Below are 16720 nucleotides of genomic sequence, written 5' to 3'. Positions count from 1 at the left end.
TATCCTCAGAAGTGGACAGTTGACGCTTAGGGACCCAATAAAAACTCTAATAGGCATGTCTTTTTTAAAATTTTTATTTATTTTAATTGTTCAAGTACAGTACATATAGGTGAACATCTGCTTCTTATTGGTGACACTTACTAGACTTGATATTTTCTGTTTCCTTCTCTGTGTCTGTTGTTTTTAACTCCTGCCACTGCCGATCAGCCTTCTACTCTTGTCCCTGACTGCAGCATCTCCCACGCTTCCTCTTTGTCACCTGCTTCTGCCCACCCAGCATGCTTGCCCTGCCTTTGTGTGTGGTGGGCAGCCTCCCACTCAGGAGTTTCAGTGAGGCCATTGGCCTGGAGTGCCTCTGGGCAGTGCTACCTGTGCACTGCCCCTGGCCCTGTAAGGAGCTTCCTTGTAGTCAATAACTGTGGACATGGCTGACACTCACAGTCTCGAGTCTAGGAAAGTTACTTTGTAATTGTTTAGAGTACAGTGTGGGTAAAGGTAGCTTTGATCAGTTGATTTGTGATAAGACTCACCATTTTCCCCCTTGTATTTGAATTCTCCATTGTTTTCCTACCAATACCCTTGACTTTCCTTCCCTTCCCTGAGCTCTTTGTGATAAGTCTTACCAAAGAGGTAATAAAGTTAGACAACTCAGAGGTAATCTAGTCCAGATGGAGAAATTAATTCCCAGAGCAGTCCAGTGACTTCTGCAGGTTCAACTCCCCTTCCTGGCTGCTGGCCCACAACACTGTATTCTCACCATGTTAGTACTGCTATTTTCTAAGTTCTATTCTCCGCTGTCTCTGGACTTGAAATGTAAAATATTTCCTTTTCTATTTCCATTCCACTCATTTTTTCTACATTTTATTATATTTTGTCTTTATGGATTTCCAAGCACCTTCTGCCTTTTATATACACTATGGTTAAACCAATTCTAGCATAAAAAAACAGGTAAAACAGGTATTTACCAGATAAGATAGTTTCTCTGAAAGGTTTTATGTTCTTCCATTCCTGTGTGAAGCCTTACCTGTCTGCTTTTCACTTAACATACCCTAATTCTTCCTTTGTGTGCTCCCTCATTTGCTGTGATGTGTGGCTGCGTTGTGCTGTAATGGCATGACTGAGATAAGGTGGCCTGCAGCTGAGTATGGTTACTGTCTGGCCCTTTACAGAGAAAATGTGCTGACCCCTGGTTTATTCTGCTGATAGATTTAAGTTTAAAATCACTCAAAATATTTCAAAGCCCTGGTCTTTCATGGGCTTTGAATGCTTATACACAGATATCTGTATTTGTGCATAGCAGTTCTCCCTATCTGCAAGAGGGAACATGTGCACATATGTAAATCACATGTTTTGTTAGTTGTTAAACTTTTGATTTCACATTGCTTTTGGGGCAAGGATTTGGCTTCCCTGATGTTTTGTAGAACTCCCCAGCCCCAAAACTAGTGTGTATGAACCTTTGTACTCTGACTAATCAAATAAACGTTATGATCAGAAATGGTACAAAACAAAGAATTCATTTTATATTGTATGGTATTTCCATATCCATGATTATGATTATTTCATTTTTAGGAACAAGAACTCTATCAAAAAGAAGGGTTAGGTGTTAACGAAGTACATTATGTGGATAATCAGGACTGTATAGGTATGTATTTTTTTCACCCCACTTTGGGAAATTGGGAAGATGTAGTGAAAGTTTATACTAGTAATTTTTCTGTGCTGTGTAACCGATATTACTGGTTAAAAAAGCTTACTGTAGCTGTGATAGTTGATGGAGGTTTTACTGCTCTACTGTTGCTAGGAAGTTATTTTTCCTACCAAGCCATCAAATTCAGGTATGTTGGAAAGTTTTTCTAAAATTCCTTTTATTTACTGTGATGAATATTTTATATACTTAAAATTTTTTTCTGTTACACTTGATATTCATTATTATATTAGTTTCAAGTAGGATATTTTCTTTCTCAGATGGTTAACATGTGAATGATCACTTAAGCAGTGAAGGGATTTATTATCTCACGAGGAAGTTCATGGTTTAGCCAGGACCCAGGTGAGGTTTGACTGGGTCTGGCTCTGCTGTTCTGCAGATTTCGTTTCTGTTTTCTGCGTGTTGGCAGCATCCTCTGGCTGGCTGCACATGGGCCTCACAAGTTCCATGTGTTAAATCCCAATGACACTATGAGCATGAGTGTGGGGGCAGCTTTCCTCAAAAGTCTCCCCGTGTGCCACGGATGAGAGTAATCATGACTGAGGCACGATGTGATCTGCTTGGGGAGGAGGGGTGGCCAGTTTCCCAGAGGAAAAAAGGCCATGAGCAGTGGCCAGTTTCTCAGAGGAAAAAGGCCAGGAGCCCCTTCCTCCAGGGGCTTTTATTGGGTTGTAATACACAGGAATACAGGGCAGCAAGGATCAAACAGTAGATAACATCTCAAAGAAATCTGAGGGCTTCAGAGTCTGTCAGGAACAGAGTTTTAGGGTTTCCTGCTCGAACCCTTAACATATGAGTGAAAGCACTCTTAGCAGATTTCACAGGTTTATCAGGAAGTCTTTGTGATGCCAGATTTTTCCCCAGGACATGCTCTAGCAAGACAAGGAACTGCACCCCCTCCCCACCAGGCATTCAGGCTTAAGGGGATTAGAGCCAGGAAGTGCTTCTCCCAGAGAACATGGGGACTCGGGCTATGTCAAAGTCAGGGGTGGGGGGTGGGCAGTGAGAGTCTATTGCTCCCTCTTTGTTGCAGCCGCCCCCCCCCCCCCCCCCCCCGAGTCCTTCCATNCCCCCCCCCCCCCCCCGGCCCCGAGTCCTTCCATGAAGGCCTCCCAAGCAATCTAGTCTCTAGTCTGGTTTAGGTTGCCCCCCCACTGTGAGGGGTCTTACCTGTCATTGACTTCCAACCAAGCTTTGGGGGCAGGGAGAGGAAACTGAGGCAATGCTTGCTACCAGAGACAAGCTTTGTCTCCTTCGGCTTGCATTCTAGAGGTAGTCACTAGCCCTTAGCCACAGGGAGTCGAGATACAATTCCTATAACCAGGCAGAGCAGTCTGCAACACATGAGAACAGGATCTCAGTTTTTCTTGTCCGTGTTATCAGTAAAGAAACCTTTCTTTGTCACTGAGCTAGTGCTCAGTCTTCCTTTCTCTCCCACCCCGTCTCTAAAATGAATTGCTGGGGAAGCCTCATTGGTCACCTAATGTATATATGGCAGCCTTACAGGTAGCCTAGCTTAGACTTACTTTTATTTAGAGTTTATAACTTTGTTTAGATTAACCTGTAAACACCCGTAGATCACCCTGTGTGCTGTAAGGTTTGTTTAACCATATTCTTTAACTTGTTAAGTGTAACAGAAGTGCTGAGACTATTAGATTGCCAGAACTGCTTCTTCAGGGATAAGCCCAGGTGCTGACCTGGCCCAAACTGCCTGAGCCTGGTAGAAGCAGCCTGGAGAACTGTACACTGACCTCTTCACGAAATGTGCTCATTATACTCTCATTATAATACTAAAATCTCCTCCTAGCAGATATTTTTTGCAGTTTTTGAACATCATATATATGTATAGGCATGACTGGACATACACAGGAATCCCTACCCTATACATAAGATGATGAAATTCACCTTGATGTTCATGTATGAAGTGAAGCCAAATCCAATCCTTTGTTCTGAATGTGCCCCTTTGGGAAGTGATTTCCACTACTTCATCCCATGTTCTTGCCTGCTACCTTGCAATAAAATACATTCCTTCTCATAAAATCTAGTTGGAGTTATCTTTTGGCTGGTGACAACTACTGTGTAATTGGACCTGGTTCATTCCAGTGACAGTTTTAAAAACGCATTTTGACAATTGAGTCATTAACTCATGTGCTAGATTTGGACCAGATAGTATTATAATTCTTTGTATAAAGTAGTATAACTTTCAAAGCACGTCCATATCTCACTTGGTCCACCCCACATTCCCTTTGTGGAACACACCCTTTCTCAGATCGCTGCGCCTTTGATTGTGCAGCTCGCTGTCCTGGCCCGACCTCCCCCCACTGCCGCATTCTCTACCTCTATCAAACACATTCACAGCTCAGCACGACCCCCCCCCCCCACTCCCTTCACCACCGCTAGTTGCCCAAAAAGCATAATTTTCTGACCAAGGCAGTTAGAATCTTGATTTCTTTTTATGTTTTCTATAATTTTTAGAGTCTGTCTTGTTTAACAAGATAGTTCTTTAAGCAGTTTACACTTTATAGTTATTTTGGACAAGCAGGAAATTCAAGCAACACCATTAGTGATTAGTAAATTGCTTACATATCTTTAAAATGTTTTAATCTGACCATATTTTAATATTTTTGAAATAGATTTAATTGAAGCAAAACTAGTGGGAATACTGGATATTTTGGATGAAGAAAATCGCCTTCCCCAGCCAAGTGATCAACACTTTACATCCGCAGTTCACCAGAAGCACAAGGATCATTTCCGACTCACTGTGAGTTTGCCTTCCAGAATTCACTCCGATGGGGAGAGAAGCCTTTAGAAAGAGGGACTAGATGTTAGATCATTGGAATCATGGGTTATGTGGAATTTAGAGCAGCTATAATTTATCCAGCACAGCATCTTCTAGAGATGGACATTTAATTAATATCCATCTAACCAAGGGCCCTTTTAGCTGGATGGAAAATGTATTTCACCTGTCTAAAATGTGCAGAAAGATTTACCTGCTGTTTTTATGTTGTCTCTTTTGAGCTAATTGGCCATCAGTTGCTTTGTTTTGTATCATGTGACCTGTTCACGTCCCATGGGTTAGCACCCAGAGGTACAGGCAACCACTTGTCTGCGCGTTTGTAAGACTAGCAGTGAAGTGTGTGGCTTAGGTCTGACTGGCGGAGGCAGTACATGTTAGTGATTAGCCAGTTTGTTCTGATGCTCTCCCTTCCTAGGGAGTTTTGAATGGAAAATATACTCCAGAGAGGGTCATAAAAGCCAAAGCAATAGAATTAGCTAAAGGGAAAAACAGACACAGAGAGCAGTAGATATAAATAAGAACAGGGCCAGAAGACCTAGTTTCCTGAACTGCTTTTGAGACATAGAGCTGTGTATGAATCGTTGAGATGAAGACCAGTAGGGCCATTCTCCATGAGGAGGGGCTGTGTGGCCGTGGTGTTTCCTGTGTTCACCTGATCCGTGTTCATCTCTGCACTCAACTGCCATCACCTGGGATAATGCAAGCACCGCTTCTTGTGCAGAAAGAGCTGAGCAGCACAAAGAACTGTAGTTGTCTCCCCTTATCCACAGTTTCAGTCACTCATGGTCAACCTCAGTCTGAAAATATTAAAGTGAAAATACCAGAAATAAAGGGCGTACAAGTTTTAAATTGAGTGCTGTTCTGAGTAGCATGACAAAATCTGGCGCCATCCTGCCCCATCCTTCCTGGAACATCTCCCCTTTGTCCCTGTATCCACTGTGTAGCCATCTTCCTTGTCAGATCAACTGTTGTGGTATCACAGTGCTTGTGTTCGAGTAACCCCTACTTTTTTTAGTTACTGGTGGCCCCAAAGTACGAGAGTAGTAATGCTGGTAATTCAGATATGCCAGAGAGAAGCCATAAAGTGCTTCCTTTGAGGTGAAAGTGCTGAATAAGGAAAGAAAAAAGTTATATGCTGAGGTTGCTAAGATCTGCATTGAGAACAGATAGTCTATTCCTGAAATTGTGAAGAAGGAAAAAAATTCATGTTAATTTTGCTGTTGCATGGCAGACTGCAAAAGTTACAGCCGCATTGTGTTGTAAGCGCTTAGTTAAGGTGGAAAAGGCATTAAATGTGTGGGTGGAGGACATGACGGCAAATGTGTTTTGATTTGATGGCAGTGTGTTGTGCTGTAAAGCACCGAGCCCATAGGAAGACATCGGGAAGGGGTCCCCTAGTACAAGTGACCATATTCACGTTACTTTTATTACAGTGTATTGTTATAATTGTTCTATTTTATTATCAGTTATAGTTGTTAATCTCATACTGTAACTAGTTGATAAATTAAAACTTTATCGTAGGTATGAGTATATGGAAAAACACTGTATGTATAAGGTTCGGTGCTGTCCATGGTTTCAGGTATCCCTTGGGGGTTTTGGAACATATTCCCTGCTGATAAAGGGGGGACTGCTGTAACTTCATCCATGAAGATAGGTGCTCCTTCATCTTGCAGAGAACAACGGAGGGAGGGAGGGAGGAAGGAGAAAAAAAGTTGCTTAGAGTTACGTGCGCTTCTTATATTGTTTATTGTTTTAAAAGTATAGCATAGCATAACAGTCATTGCCTAAGTGAATGATTACAAGTATTCTTACATCATTAATTAAAATTGGGAATACATTAGATAAATGGATTGAATACATTTACTTGAGAAGCTGATGTAATTGTGATAACCTTATCTAGAGATTGGATTCCACAACCACCTCTTCCATTGACCTGGACAACTTCTGTATCCTTACATATTTTTTGTAATGTGGAGCCAATTTCTCTTGCTTTAGTGGAGATAAAAATAAAACAGCATGTATCCTCAACAAAACTTCTGCTCAGGTTGGAGATGTGTATCCATTCCCGTCGTTCACTGCTCACTGGTTTTTGTTATGACCAGTCTGTGGGTCCATGACTGCTTTTACCAAAAGTACTGAGTGCTAGTCAAGGGATTCAGAGGTAGAACTCCAAGGACAGCAAATTAAAGCTTCAGGAGTGGGCTTTGGCCACATTGCTCAACAGAGAACAAGAACAAGACAGTAAATTATAATTTGTATAGGCCAATTATACAACTGGGAAAAAGTAATACTAATTTGGGAAAAAGCAACACAATTGTAATTTGTATTACTTTTGTTGCATTTCTTTGGAAATAAAAGTAATAATAACCATTTATTGAACACTTACAGGTACCAGGCACTCTTCTAAGGGTTTTACTTGAACTATTTTAGTTAATTCTCCTCATAATTTTCTAGGGATAGAGTCTGTTTCTATCCCCATGCTAGAGACGAGGTGTGCACAGAGAGGTTAACTGACCTGCCATGTTCGGCACAGGGAGGCAGTGGTGGATCTGAGGGGCAGGCCAGGCATTTTGACTCCAGGGCCCTCAACCTCACTCGTGCTGGGGTCTCCCCTCACGCACAGAGGGGCTTTGTGGTCTGCTAGCTCCCCCACCCTGAGAAAGCCTGTGAGATTCCAAAGCTAAGGCAATTAAATGAAATTGTCTTTTTAAAAAAATTTTGCACCCTTGTTTTATTTACTTACTTATTTTTGTCTTTCTTAATCTTAGGTTGTTTTGAGGGTCAGATGTAGTCTTTTATGTGTAGCATTTTGGGAACTTTTAAAAATGATACAAGTATGAGATATTATAATTAGTACAATGCTAAAATGATTTAGTTTTCTTCAGATAGGTTCAGGCAATTATGTAAACATGTTAGGATGTTTGGTTTAAAACAACAGGAGAGTCCCTGTGCTGATGTCAGGTATTTCTTTAGAGCCATGCTTCTCAACCTTGGCCGCACCTGGGAATCACCTGATGTGAATGATACAGGCTTTGGGAGGGTCAAGTTCTCCAGGCAGTTCTCAGTCAGCAGCCGAGGTCGAGAACCACTGCGTTCGACACAGGCAGGCAACTTTATAAAATGCCCACTATGTTTTGCATGTGCTTCTAAATAGTGTGATTGATTTCTTTTTTTTTTTTTTTGGTCATACTCCTCTTCTCTTTCCTTAGAGTTTATAAACAAACATTTGCTAGAGTTTACTGGTACTTTAAGGTTTACTAGATATTTAAAAAGCAGTATAATTGTGTAAAGTGTGAACATTTCTTTTATAACTTTAAGTACGTCACATCCCAGAGGTTTTCTAAAGAAAATTATGTAATATATTTTTGATGTGTGTGTTGTTTCTTAGATTCCCAGAAAATCTAAGCTGGCAGTTCATAGGAACATCAGAGACGATGAAGGCTTCATCGTCAGGCATTTCGCAGGAGCAGTGTGCTATGAAACAGTGAGTATAACCCGTAGGAAAAGAAAACTGTTTGATGTTGAAGCTGTCCTGCAGTTTGGAAACGTGTAGCCACATCTGGCTATTTGAATTTAAATTAAATTTTAAAAAATTTAAAATTGATTCCTCAGTGTGTTGGCTCCACTTCATGTGCTCAGTGTGCGCGTGGGCTGGTGGTGACTGTGTTGCAGCAGTCATGGGCCGTTTCTCTCATTCCAGAAATTCTGTCCGGCAGTGCTCTGTTAAGGGATGTATCGCAAGTTGGATCGAATTATTCCTGTTTGCTTCATTTTTCAGACCCAGTTTGTAGAAAAAAATAATGATGCTTTACATATGTCTCTTGAATCCTTAATATGTGAATCCAGAGATAAGTTTATACGGGAATTATTTGAATCATCCACAAATAACAACAAAGACACTAAACAGAAAGCAGGAAAACTTAGCTTCATCAGCGTGGGAAACAAGTTTAAGGTATTTATTTGTATTAAATATGCTACTTGAAATTTTTTTACTGCATTTAAAATAAAATATATTGTTTAATATACTCTACAGTGAATAATGTAGGCACTATAAGAAATCTCATGAAGTTCAAGAGTAAACCCTGCATTACTGATAATTTGCAAAAAAACATTAAATGAGTATAGTAATTGAACAAACAGAAATTCTTGTAATTTTTATGAATGTCTTATTTCTTGGTGCTTAACATATCTGATTGCTTCTCCTAATGCTCTTGCTTCTGCTTACTGTCTGGTTGACCTTCAAACCTTCTGTTTCCCATTTGTTTTCTGTTTCCTTCCTCATTCAGCAGTTTGGTTTTAGCTGGAGTAGTCCAGCTCGGAATGGCTAGAGAGGACTAGTTGAGTTGAGAGAGGAAAAGCAGGCACAGCCAGGGGCTTCAGGTAAATGATCACCTTCATAGACGCTTATTTATAGAGTGGCTGCCATGTTACAAAGAGGCTGTCTCAAGTTAATGGTTCCGTTTGCAATTCATTTTCAGTGTGTTTTCTCTCACAGCACGTTATGGGTGTGCATATTACGCTACAATTTGCAGCTTTTAAAAACTGTAAAATATAAGTGCTCTGTGTGGCAAACCTTTCAAGTTGCTTAACATTAAAGAACATTTCCTTTGTTTTATTTATTTTGGACCAGGAATTTATTCTTTGTGGTCCGACAAGGAATTATCACATGATGTGTCTTAGAAATGGAACACTACTGTACTAATAGGTTCTAATTGTTGAATATTTAGCATAAAAATAATTTAAAAATTTAAAGACTAAAATAATATATCACAAGGAAGAAAGAGAGTTAATTTCTCTCTTACAAATTTCCATAAAATATTTATATTTACAAGAAAACTCTACATATGCTTTTCATTATGTTTATTTTAAATATTAAAAATGATGCAGTTTGAAGTGATATTTAAGTGTTAGAATACTGTGTTACCAACAGTGTAAGCCTCCGAAATCCCTTTTGGATTGAAATGGCCTCTAAATAACTAACTGGTTAAAGTCGTGTTTATAAAGCTAGATTTTTTTAAGCTGAAACATAAATGTAGGAGGAAGCTTATATTTTCAAGTAACTGAGTAAAAACTTTTAAAGTTTATGTTATATTCATTAATTATGAGTTTCTAATGCTTTTGAGCAATATTTTTCTCCTCTTTAGGCTTTCTTAAATTTCTGAACAGATATGTAACAACATTAATTTAATGAAATGGGTAACATTCATTGAGTGTTTACCTACTGTAATAGTAGGAATATAGTAGTGTTGCTGGTGAGAACATACCTGGGATTGTACACAGTGTAAATAAAAACGAAAGCATTCTATGGATTAAAGTATTCTTTTATGTTGAGACTTGAAATGCCTTAAAATTATTTATATGCAATAAGGTATGTTTTACACATTAAACTGAAAGCTATAACTGAGTGACATCACTAATAACAAATTTTAAAATGTTTTTATGAGATACTTTGAAATAAAATATTAATAGTAATAATTTAAAATAGAATAGCTCATTAAATTAGATTCAAGCTATGTGAGGCAGTAAAAGACAAAACAGGCTAGCATTTACAGTAATATTTCAGTGGTCTAGCATTGCTAACAACCAGAAGTTTTCCACTGAAAAATGACATTTTCAGGCTATTGAACATAAACGTTTTACTGTTAGCAGTATAGTAAAAGTAACCCTTTTTGATGGATATCTTATTGTCATTATAAACATGAATATTTTTATGCTTTAAAATAACAATAAAATACAAGTAAAGCATGAGTTGAATAAGGCTGTTTTCCCTATGCTTAATGGTCCTTGATTACTGTTCTTTGATTTTTGACATTTTCCCGTTTTCTCCCAGATGCTGTTAGTCTATTTTTGCTGGTTCTACTCTTCTGATTTACTCTGTCTCCATTTTGTTTTGGAGAATACCATGCTTAGTCTATGGCTTAAGAAGCATGGACTTTATGGTGGTCGTCTTCTTTCCAAATTAGTGGCCCCTGCACTTGCTTTTCAGTTGTATTGTGGTCCAGGTTGATTGTATCATAAGCATATGGTGCCTGAAGTACACAAGTAGTATTACTGGCAAGAGAATGAACTTTGGTGTTAGGCCCTAGGTTGGAATCTTGGCTTTGCCATGACTAACTTCATGATCTTAGGCCAGTTATTTATCCCTCTGGGCCTCAGTGTTTCACCTGTAAAGTGGAGCGAATGCTATATTCTTAATTAGAATTTTTGTGTGGATTAAACATGATAATGCCCATGAAAAGTTTTGAGCAGTGATTGACTCATAGAAAGCATTCAGTAAAGTATACCTATTAATATTATTGTTAAATATTGCTGTGACTGATTCAATATGTTAATTTAAGAAATATCATCTTAATTTATCTTTTGTAATCAGTATAATAAACACCTTAGCAAAATCAATAAAAGAATTTTATATAATTCATTTACTTTTCAGAGAAGAACAACAGTATATTAAATTAGTACTGAATGAGATTAAGTTACAACACTCAATATTATTAAAAACAGGAAAGGATAGTAACTTGTAGTGTTCATTGCCAGTTTGTTTTGGAGAACACTGTCCAGGCTTTTAAAATGAATTGACATATGAAGTGTTTTAAAATGGTAAGGAGGGTTTCTACAGCTAGACAGGATAATTTTATTTATGATAAGAGTTACATAAAACAATCCAAATATATACCACTAGAGTATATTTTAAACATGCCTTCATTTTTAACGGAGTGTGACATCAGCTACCCCAGCCTCCCGCATACTCAGATGCTGCTCTGCTGATCTCTCACTGAACGCATCCCCAGCGTCTTCATTCACTTTCTCCGTTGCTGCCACACTGTCCTCATTCATCCCACCTGCATGTGTGCGTGTATGTGTTTTATTACTGCTGATTTTTAGTCTTCTAATGATACAAGTTCTGTATAAGTGAAGTAAGTTATTGTCCTTACATTAGCCATATATTTTGCATGTTACTGTCAGAGAGTCTGTGTACCAGAAGCTGTTAAATTACAATATGTTGTATATCCATGTCATTGCACATTGTTTTAGTCTAATCTTGTTGAGTAAATTTAATCTGTTAATGATGTTAAGTGTTGAAGGGCCAATAATAACTTTTGACATTGTGTGGTTTTGCTTTTTGAAAAGAAAAGTAATTTTCTTTCTTTTACAGACACAGTTAAATTTGCTTCTGGATAAACTTCGAAGTACTGTGAGTACACTTAAACAGGGTTTTAAAATGGTCCTCTTAAACTATTATTAATATTTACTCAACTAGGCACAGTAAATCTGGTATAATTAGAAATTTATTTTAAACTAAATTCCCTCACTTAAAAAAAAAGGTTTTTAAAGTGCTTGTTATTTTGGTTAAGTTTGTCTGAAAAAACATCAAATGTATATGTGAAGTCAAATTATTTTGTAAATATATAGAATTCTCTGAGTGTTATTAAGATTATCCTGTAATTTGAGAAGGTGAAAATAATTAGTTATTATGGAGAAGGAAACTATATTTGTTAGTATTAAAGGTAAATTTATTGGGATAACATTGGTTAATAAGATTTGTAGGTTTCAAGTGTACATTTCTATGATACATGGTTTCTGTATTACATTATGTGCGCACCACACAAAGTCAGATCATCTTCTGTCATTATGTGTTTGGTTCCCTGTATTCTTTACTACGCTCCTTTCCCCTCTCACCTCTGGTATCCACCATACTGTTGCCCGTGTCTGTGAGTTTCATTTGTATATCCCACACAGGAGTGAAATTATATAATTCTTAGCTTTTTATGATGGACTTGTTTCACTTAGCATAGTATTCTCAAGGTCCATTTTATGTTTTTTCAAATGGCAGTATTTCATCTTTTCTTATGGCTGAGTAGTATTCCTTGGTATATATGTACCAAATCTTTTTCCAAATATTTATTTTTATATTAAAGTATCATTGAAATGCAGTATTATATTAGTTTTAGGAGTAAAACATAGTGACTTGACATGTATATAGACCTAAGTGATTATTTTGAAAGAGGTTAATATATTAATGATAATATGCACTAAAAGTTGCTGGTATTCATAGAAATACAAAAATAAGAATGCTGTATGTGTTGTCTTAAAATGTACCTTTATTCTCCTAGGGAGCAAGCTTTATTCGTTGTATAAAACCTAATTTAAAGATGACAAGCCACCACTTTGAAGGTGCTCAAATTTTGTCTCAACTTCAGTGTTCAGGTACTTCCATATTTTTATAACCTGTATTAGTATGGGTCCGGAGTCTAAGCTCAAATTCAATTTAGTATGTCCAGTGTTCTCAGATATTTCTCAATTACCTTGATTTTTACATATAGTCAGATTTTTATTTTATTCTTTTAACTATAAGAAAAGCACGGGTGGCAAATTACTTGGGCAATATTGGGGTATAGTTTATTGTGAAATAAAACTATTTGACATCATTAAAGTGAAATTTATAGAAACTCGACAAACATATAGATCTCCCTTAAGCAGGTTGCTTTCCCATGACCTCTTCAGTCCAGCAGTTCGTTTCTCATTCCCCACGTGACGGGGTCAGGAGGTAGGTTTTGCTGTCCTTGCTTCCCATCCACCACTTGTGAGAAAACGGACACTACACCATGCCTTCAGCTTCCGTGGAACTTGTGTGCACTTGGTGAAACTATCACTTTCTCTCTCACCTGCCACATTCCAACCTTGCTGGATCTCCGAGGTCTGAGGCACCAGGCTCACTATTTTTCCTTTCACTCCATGCCCATCCTCCATTCCTACTTGAACTAATTACTCCCAAGGCATCAGTCCTCTCCTTTTTCAAAAATCTGTCTCAGGCTTGTGGCACTTCTTTAAACTCTTTGCCTCTCTGACTCATTAGGTTCCTCTTAGAGATGCATTTATTAGAAAGCTAAGGTCACTTATGGTTTGGGTTCCCTCATTTAAATGGCTGCTTCTACAGGCATGCACCTGATTTTGTATTCTTTTATAATTTGTAATTATGTTTATAATTTTTCTTAAACAGCCCTCCCCTAAAGTGTAAAACTTCAGGCCCCCCAGTCTGGATCTCCCTTTGACCCCTCTCACATAACTTTAGCTATTAATGAATCTAATTCTGTCCTTTTTCCTTATCTATATAGATAAGGTAAGCAAGACAGGTTGGCGTTTTTATAAATTCATAATTACTAACCTTTAAAGGGCTCTCAAACTTACTCTGCCAAGTTTCCCTGGTCAGCGTGTTCTGTTTCTCCAGAGAAGCTACTTAGACCCACCCTGCTTTCCTCCAATCTCTGAGTATCTGCCAGTAGACAGCCTCCCCTCTTAACAAACAAACACCTCCAAGCTTCACGTGTCTGCTAGCAAACACTTCTTTCCACCTGCATCACCTTCCCTTCCACTAAGAAGGTAGGAAGTGCCTCTCTTTTTAATTGGGCCATAGTTCTTTGGAATCCATCCCTTCCCATCTTTTCCTGATTCTTCAATATTGATTATCCGAGGTCTGTCCAGGAAAAGTCCAGCCATTGTTAATATAATGAGAATGGTCTGTGTAATATCAGTCTAACCTGGCAGCCAAGGACAGTAGACCGGAATGCACATGCGTGAACCATGAGGACTTCACTGTACTAGTCAGTGGGGGTGGTAGATGCTGTTGAGTCAGCATGTGTACTGTGTGTTTGTCACATTCAAAATGACTAAATGAGTAGAACAATGAATATGAATCGAATTTTGCATTAATTTGAACATTCCTCCACGGAAACTATTGGGATGATTCAGAGGCTTTTGAGCGCAAAGCACTGAGTGCAACACAAATAAAAGTGTGGCACAGACGCTTCAAACCTGGTCGAGAATCTGTTGACAGTGATCCACACTCTGGAAAGCCTGCAACAAGCAGAACACCTGAGGATGTTGAACGTGTACAGGCTGCAACCAACAAAGATTGGTTACTGACAGTGCAAAAACTAGAAGCTGATCTGGGGATTCCAAAAAAACACTGCTGTGTTTGAGTTTTTGACACAGGATCTTGGCTTGAAACATGTAGTCACAAAATTCATTTCGAGGCTTCTTCTGTCAGAGCTGAAGGAATATCATGCTGCAATTGCTAATGACTTGATTCAGACCACTACCAATAGACAAGATTTTGGGAATAAGATTTCCCCCCAAAAATCATCTTTGAAGGGGAAGAGATTTCAGGCCATTGATAACATTCAGAAAAATACAACAGGACAGCTGATGGAGATTCCAGCAAAGGATTCTGCAGAGTGTTTTGAGCAGTGGAAAAGACCCTGGGAGAACTCTGTGAGGTCCCAAGGTGCCTACTTTGAGGTCCTCTGTGTCATTGTCCTGTGTACAGTGTTTCTTGTATCTTGTATTTTCTTCGATAATTGTCACTGTTTTTCACAGTACATGGCAGGATACTTTCTGGACAGGCCTCATATGTAATGAGCCATTTCCTTGGAGCTGGATTTCTGTTACTATTTAAACATGCAAAACCTTGTTTTTATTCCCTTTGACCCACATTTCTTTTCAGCTTCCTCGCTGTCTCTTGCTTTACTTTTTGTCCTTCAGTTTTTCCTTTTCTAATCCAAGAATAGTCTGTTCTTGCTTTCTCAGTTTCCTGCCTCCCACTTGCTCTTTCCGCCCCCGCCCCCACACTTCTACCGTGACCAGTCCAGCAGACTAATTCTCAGTGAGGTCACCAGTGATTTCCTTGATCCTAAATCAGGTGTTCTTTTGTAGTCCTTATCTTAGTGGACTTCACACCAGCATTTGACTTTGACCAATATCTTTTGTAAATCTGTTCTTGGCTCTTGAAGAAGCCTGTGTCCTTACTTTTGTGTTGAATTCTCTGGCCTTTCCTGACTTCCCTGATGGGTCATCCTTTTCTGCCTGGATACCATTTACGAGAGTTTCCAGGCTGTGGATCAGGCTGTTTTCCTTTCTCACTCACTGTCAGTGCTGCCCCATCTCACTCTCCTTGGCGACAGGCATACTCTGTATCTGTGTTGTCCAGGATGGTCGCTACTGGGTACTTACAGCTATTGAACACTTGAAATGTGACTAGTATGAACTGTAAATTTAAATTTTGTTTTTTTTTTTTAATTTAAATTTAGGTACTCACTTGTGGCTAGCGCAGCTACAGAGTGCGTGGCTAGTTGCTGCCGCATTGGACAGCATAGTTGTGTATTTTCTATCTGCCCAAGTCCCTTTGATGTGACGTTCTGAACAGTGTATCTCCCCCACCCCACAAATTTATTTGAATATAATTGACCACATGACATTGTATAAGTTCAGAGTGTACACTGTACTGATTTGATGTATTTATATATTGCAAAGTGATTGCTACCATAGCATTAGCTAATGCTCCCATCAAATCATGTAATTACTGTTTGTTCTTTGTGGTGGGAATATTTAAGGTTACTCATTTAGCTCTGTCTGTGTTAGTGAGTCTTAGTACATCCTAACTGAAGCTGTCACTATCTTTCATCTGCAGCTTCTTAAGTATTCTCCTTACATCTGCTCAGTCTCTTCTTACCACACTGCCAGAATGACTGCTTTACAGCTGAAGTCTGATTATGTCTTTTTACTGCTTAAAGGGCTGTAATGGCTTCTGTTTATTCTTAGGGTAAAGAAAAAAATCCTAGCAGCTTATGAGGCCCCATATGGTCTGGCCCATGTGCCCCTAGCTTCATCTCTGTACTTTTTTTTCTATGTGCTGCAGCCTCAGAGGCCCTTGTTTTAGTTCCTTAAATGCTGCGTAGTCTCTCCTGTTGCAGGGCCTGTGCACCAGCTGCTGCCTCTGCTTCCTTTTCCTTCATCTTTCACGTCTCAGCCTGATTGTCATTTCCTTATGAAAACCTTTCTCGATATCTGTAACTAGGAAAGGCGCCCGAATAAAAGTGTTGAGTGCCTTTATTTCACAGTCATTAATTTTATATATGTTTGAATATTTATTTAATATTTCCCTTTTCCAACCTATAAACCTTATGAGAGCTGACACTGTTACCTGTTTTGGCTTGCACATGTATCCCTGCCTCCTGGCAGTGCAAGGCATGCAGTAGACTCAGTAAATATTTGTTGAATGAAACACATACTCTAGCAAATAGAGTAATTTGTGACTAATTTAATGAATACTGGAAAGTTAAATAATTTATACCTGCTGTATTCCTACATAAAGTATAGATGTATTTTTTATATTTTCTTTAGGTTCTTTTTACATTGAGTTTAACTTTTATCTCATCTACATTTTT

The 16720-nt window shown here is 38.6% G+C and overlaps 1 protein-coding gene across 7 annotated transcripts in view; it reads left to right on the top strand.

Moving 5' to 3' along the window:
• Nucleotides 1-16720, top strand: part of MYO6 (myosin VI) — a 158840-nt gene that overhangs the window by 108232 nt on the left and 33888 nt on the right. For all 7 annotated transcript variants that reach the window (XM_037034325.1, XM_037034324.1, XM_037034322.1 and 4 more), the window contains exons 15-20: nt 1570-1642; nt 4336-4463; nt 7888-7983; nt 8278-8451; nt 11653-11691; nt 12611-12704. In XM_037034325.1, the coding sequence (XP_036890220.1) occupies nt 1570-1642; nt 4336-4463; nt 7888-7983; nt 8278-8451; nt 11653-11691; nt 12611-12704 (604 nt within the window). The remainder of the gene's footprint in view (nt 1-1569; nt 1643-4335; nt 4464-7887; nt 7984-8277; nt 8452-11652; nt 11692-12610; nt 12705-16720) is intronic.

The sequence above is a fragment of the Sturnira hondurensis genome, unplaced genomic scaffold (genome assembly GCF_014824575.4).
Source record: "Sturnira hondurensis isolate 20B ecotype Veracruz unplaced genomic scaffold, ASM1482457v3 Scaffold0022136, whole genome shotgun sequence".
NCBI lineage: Eukaryota > Metazoa > Chordata > Mammalia > Chiroptera > Phyllostomidae > Sturnira > Sturnira hondurensis.
This window is presented reverse-complemented; position numbering and strand designations above follow the sequence as displayed.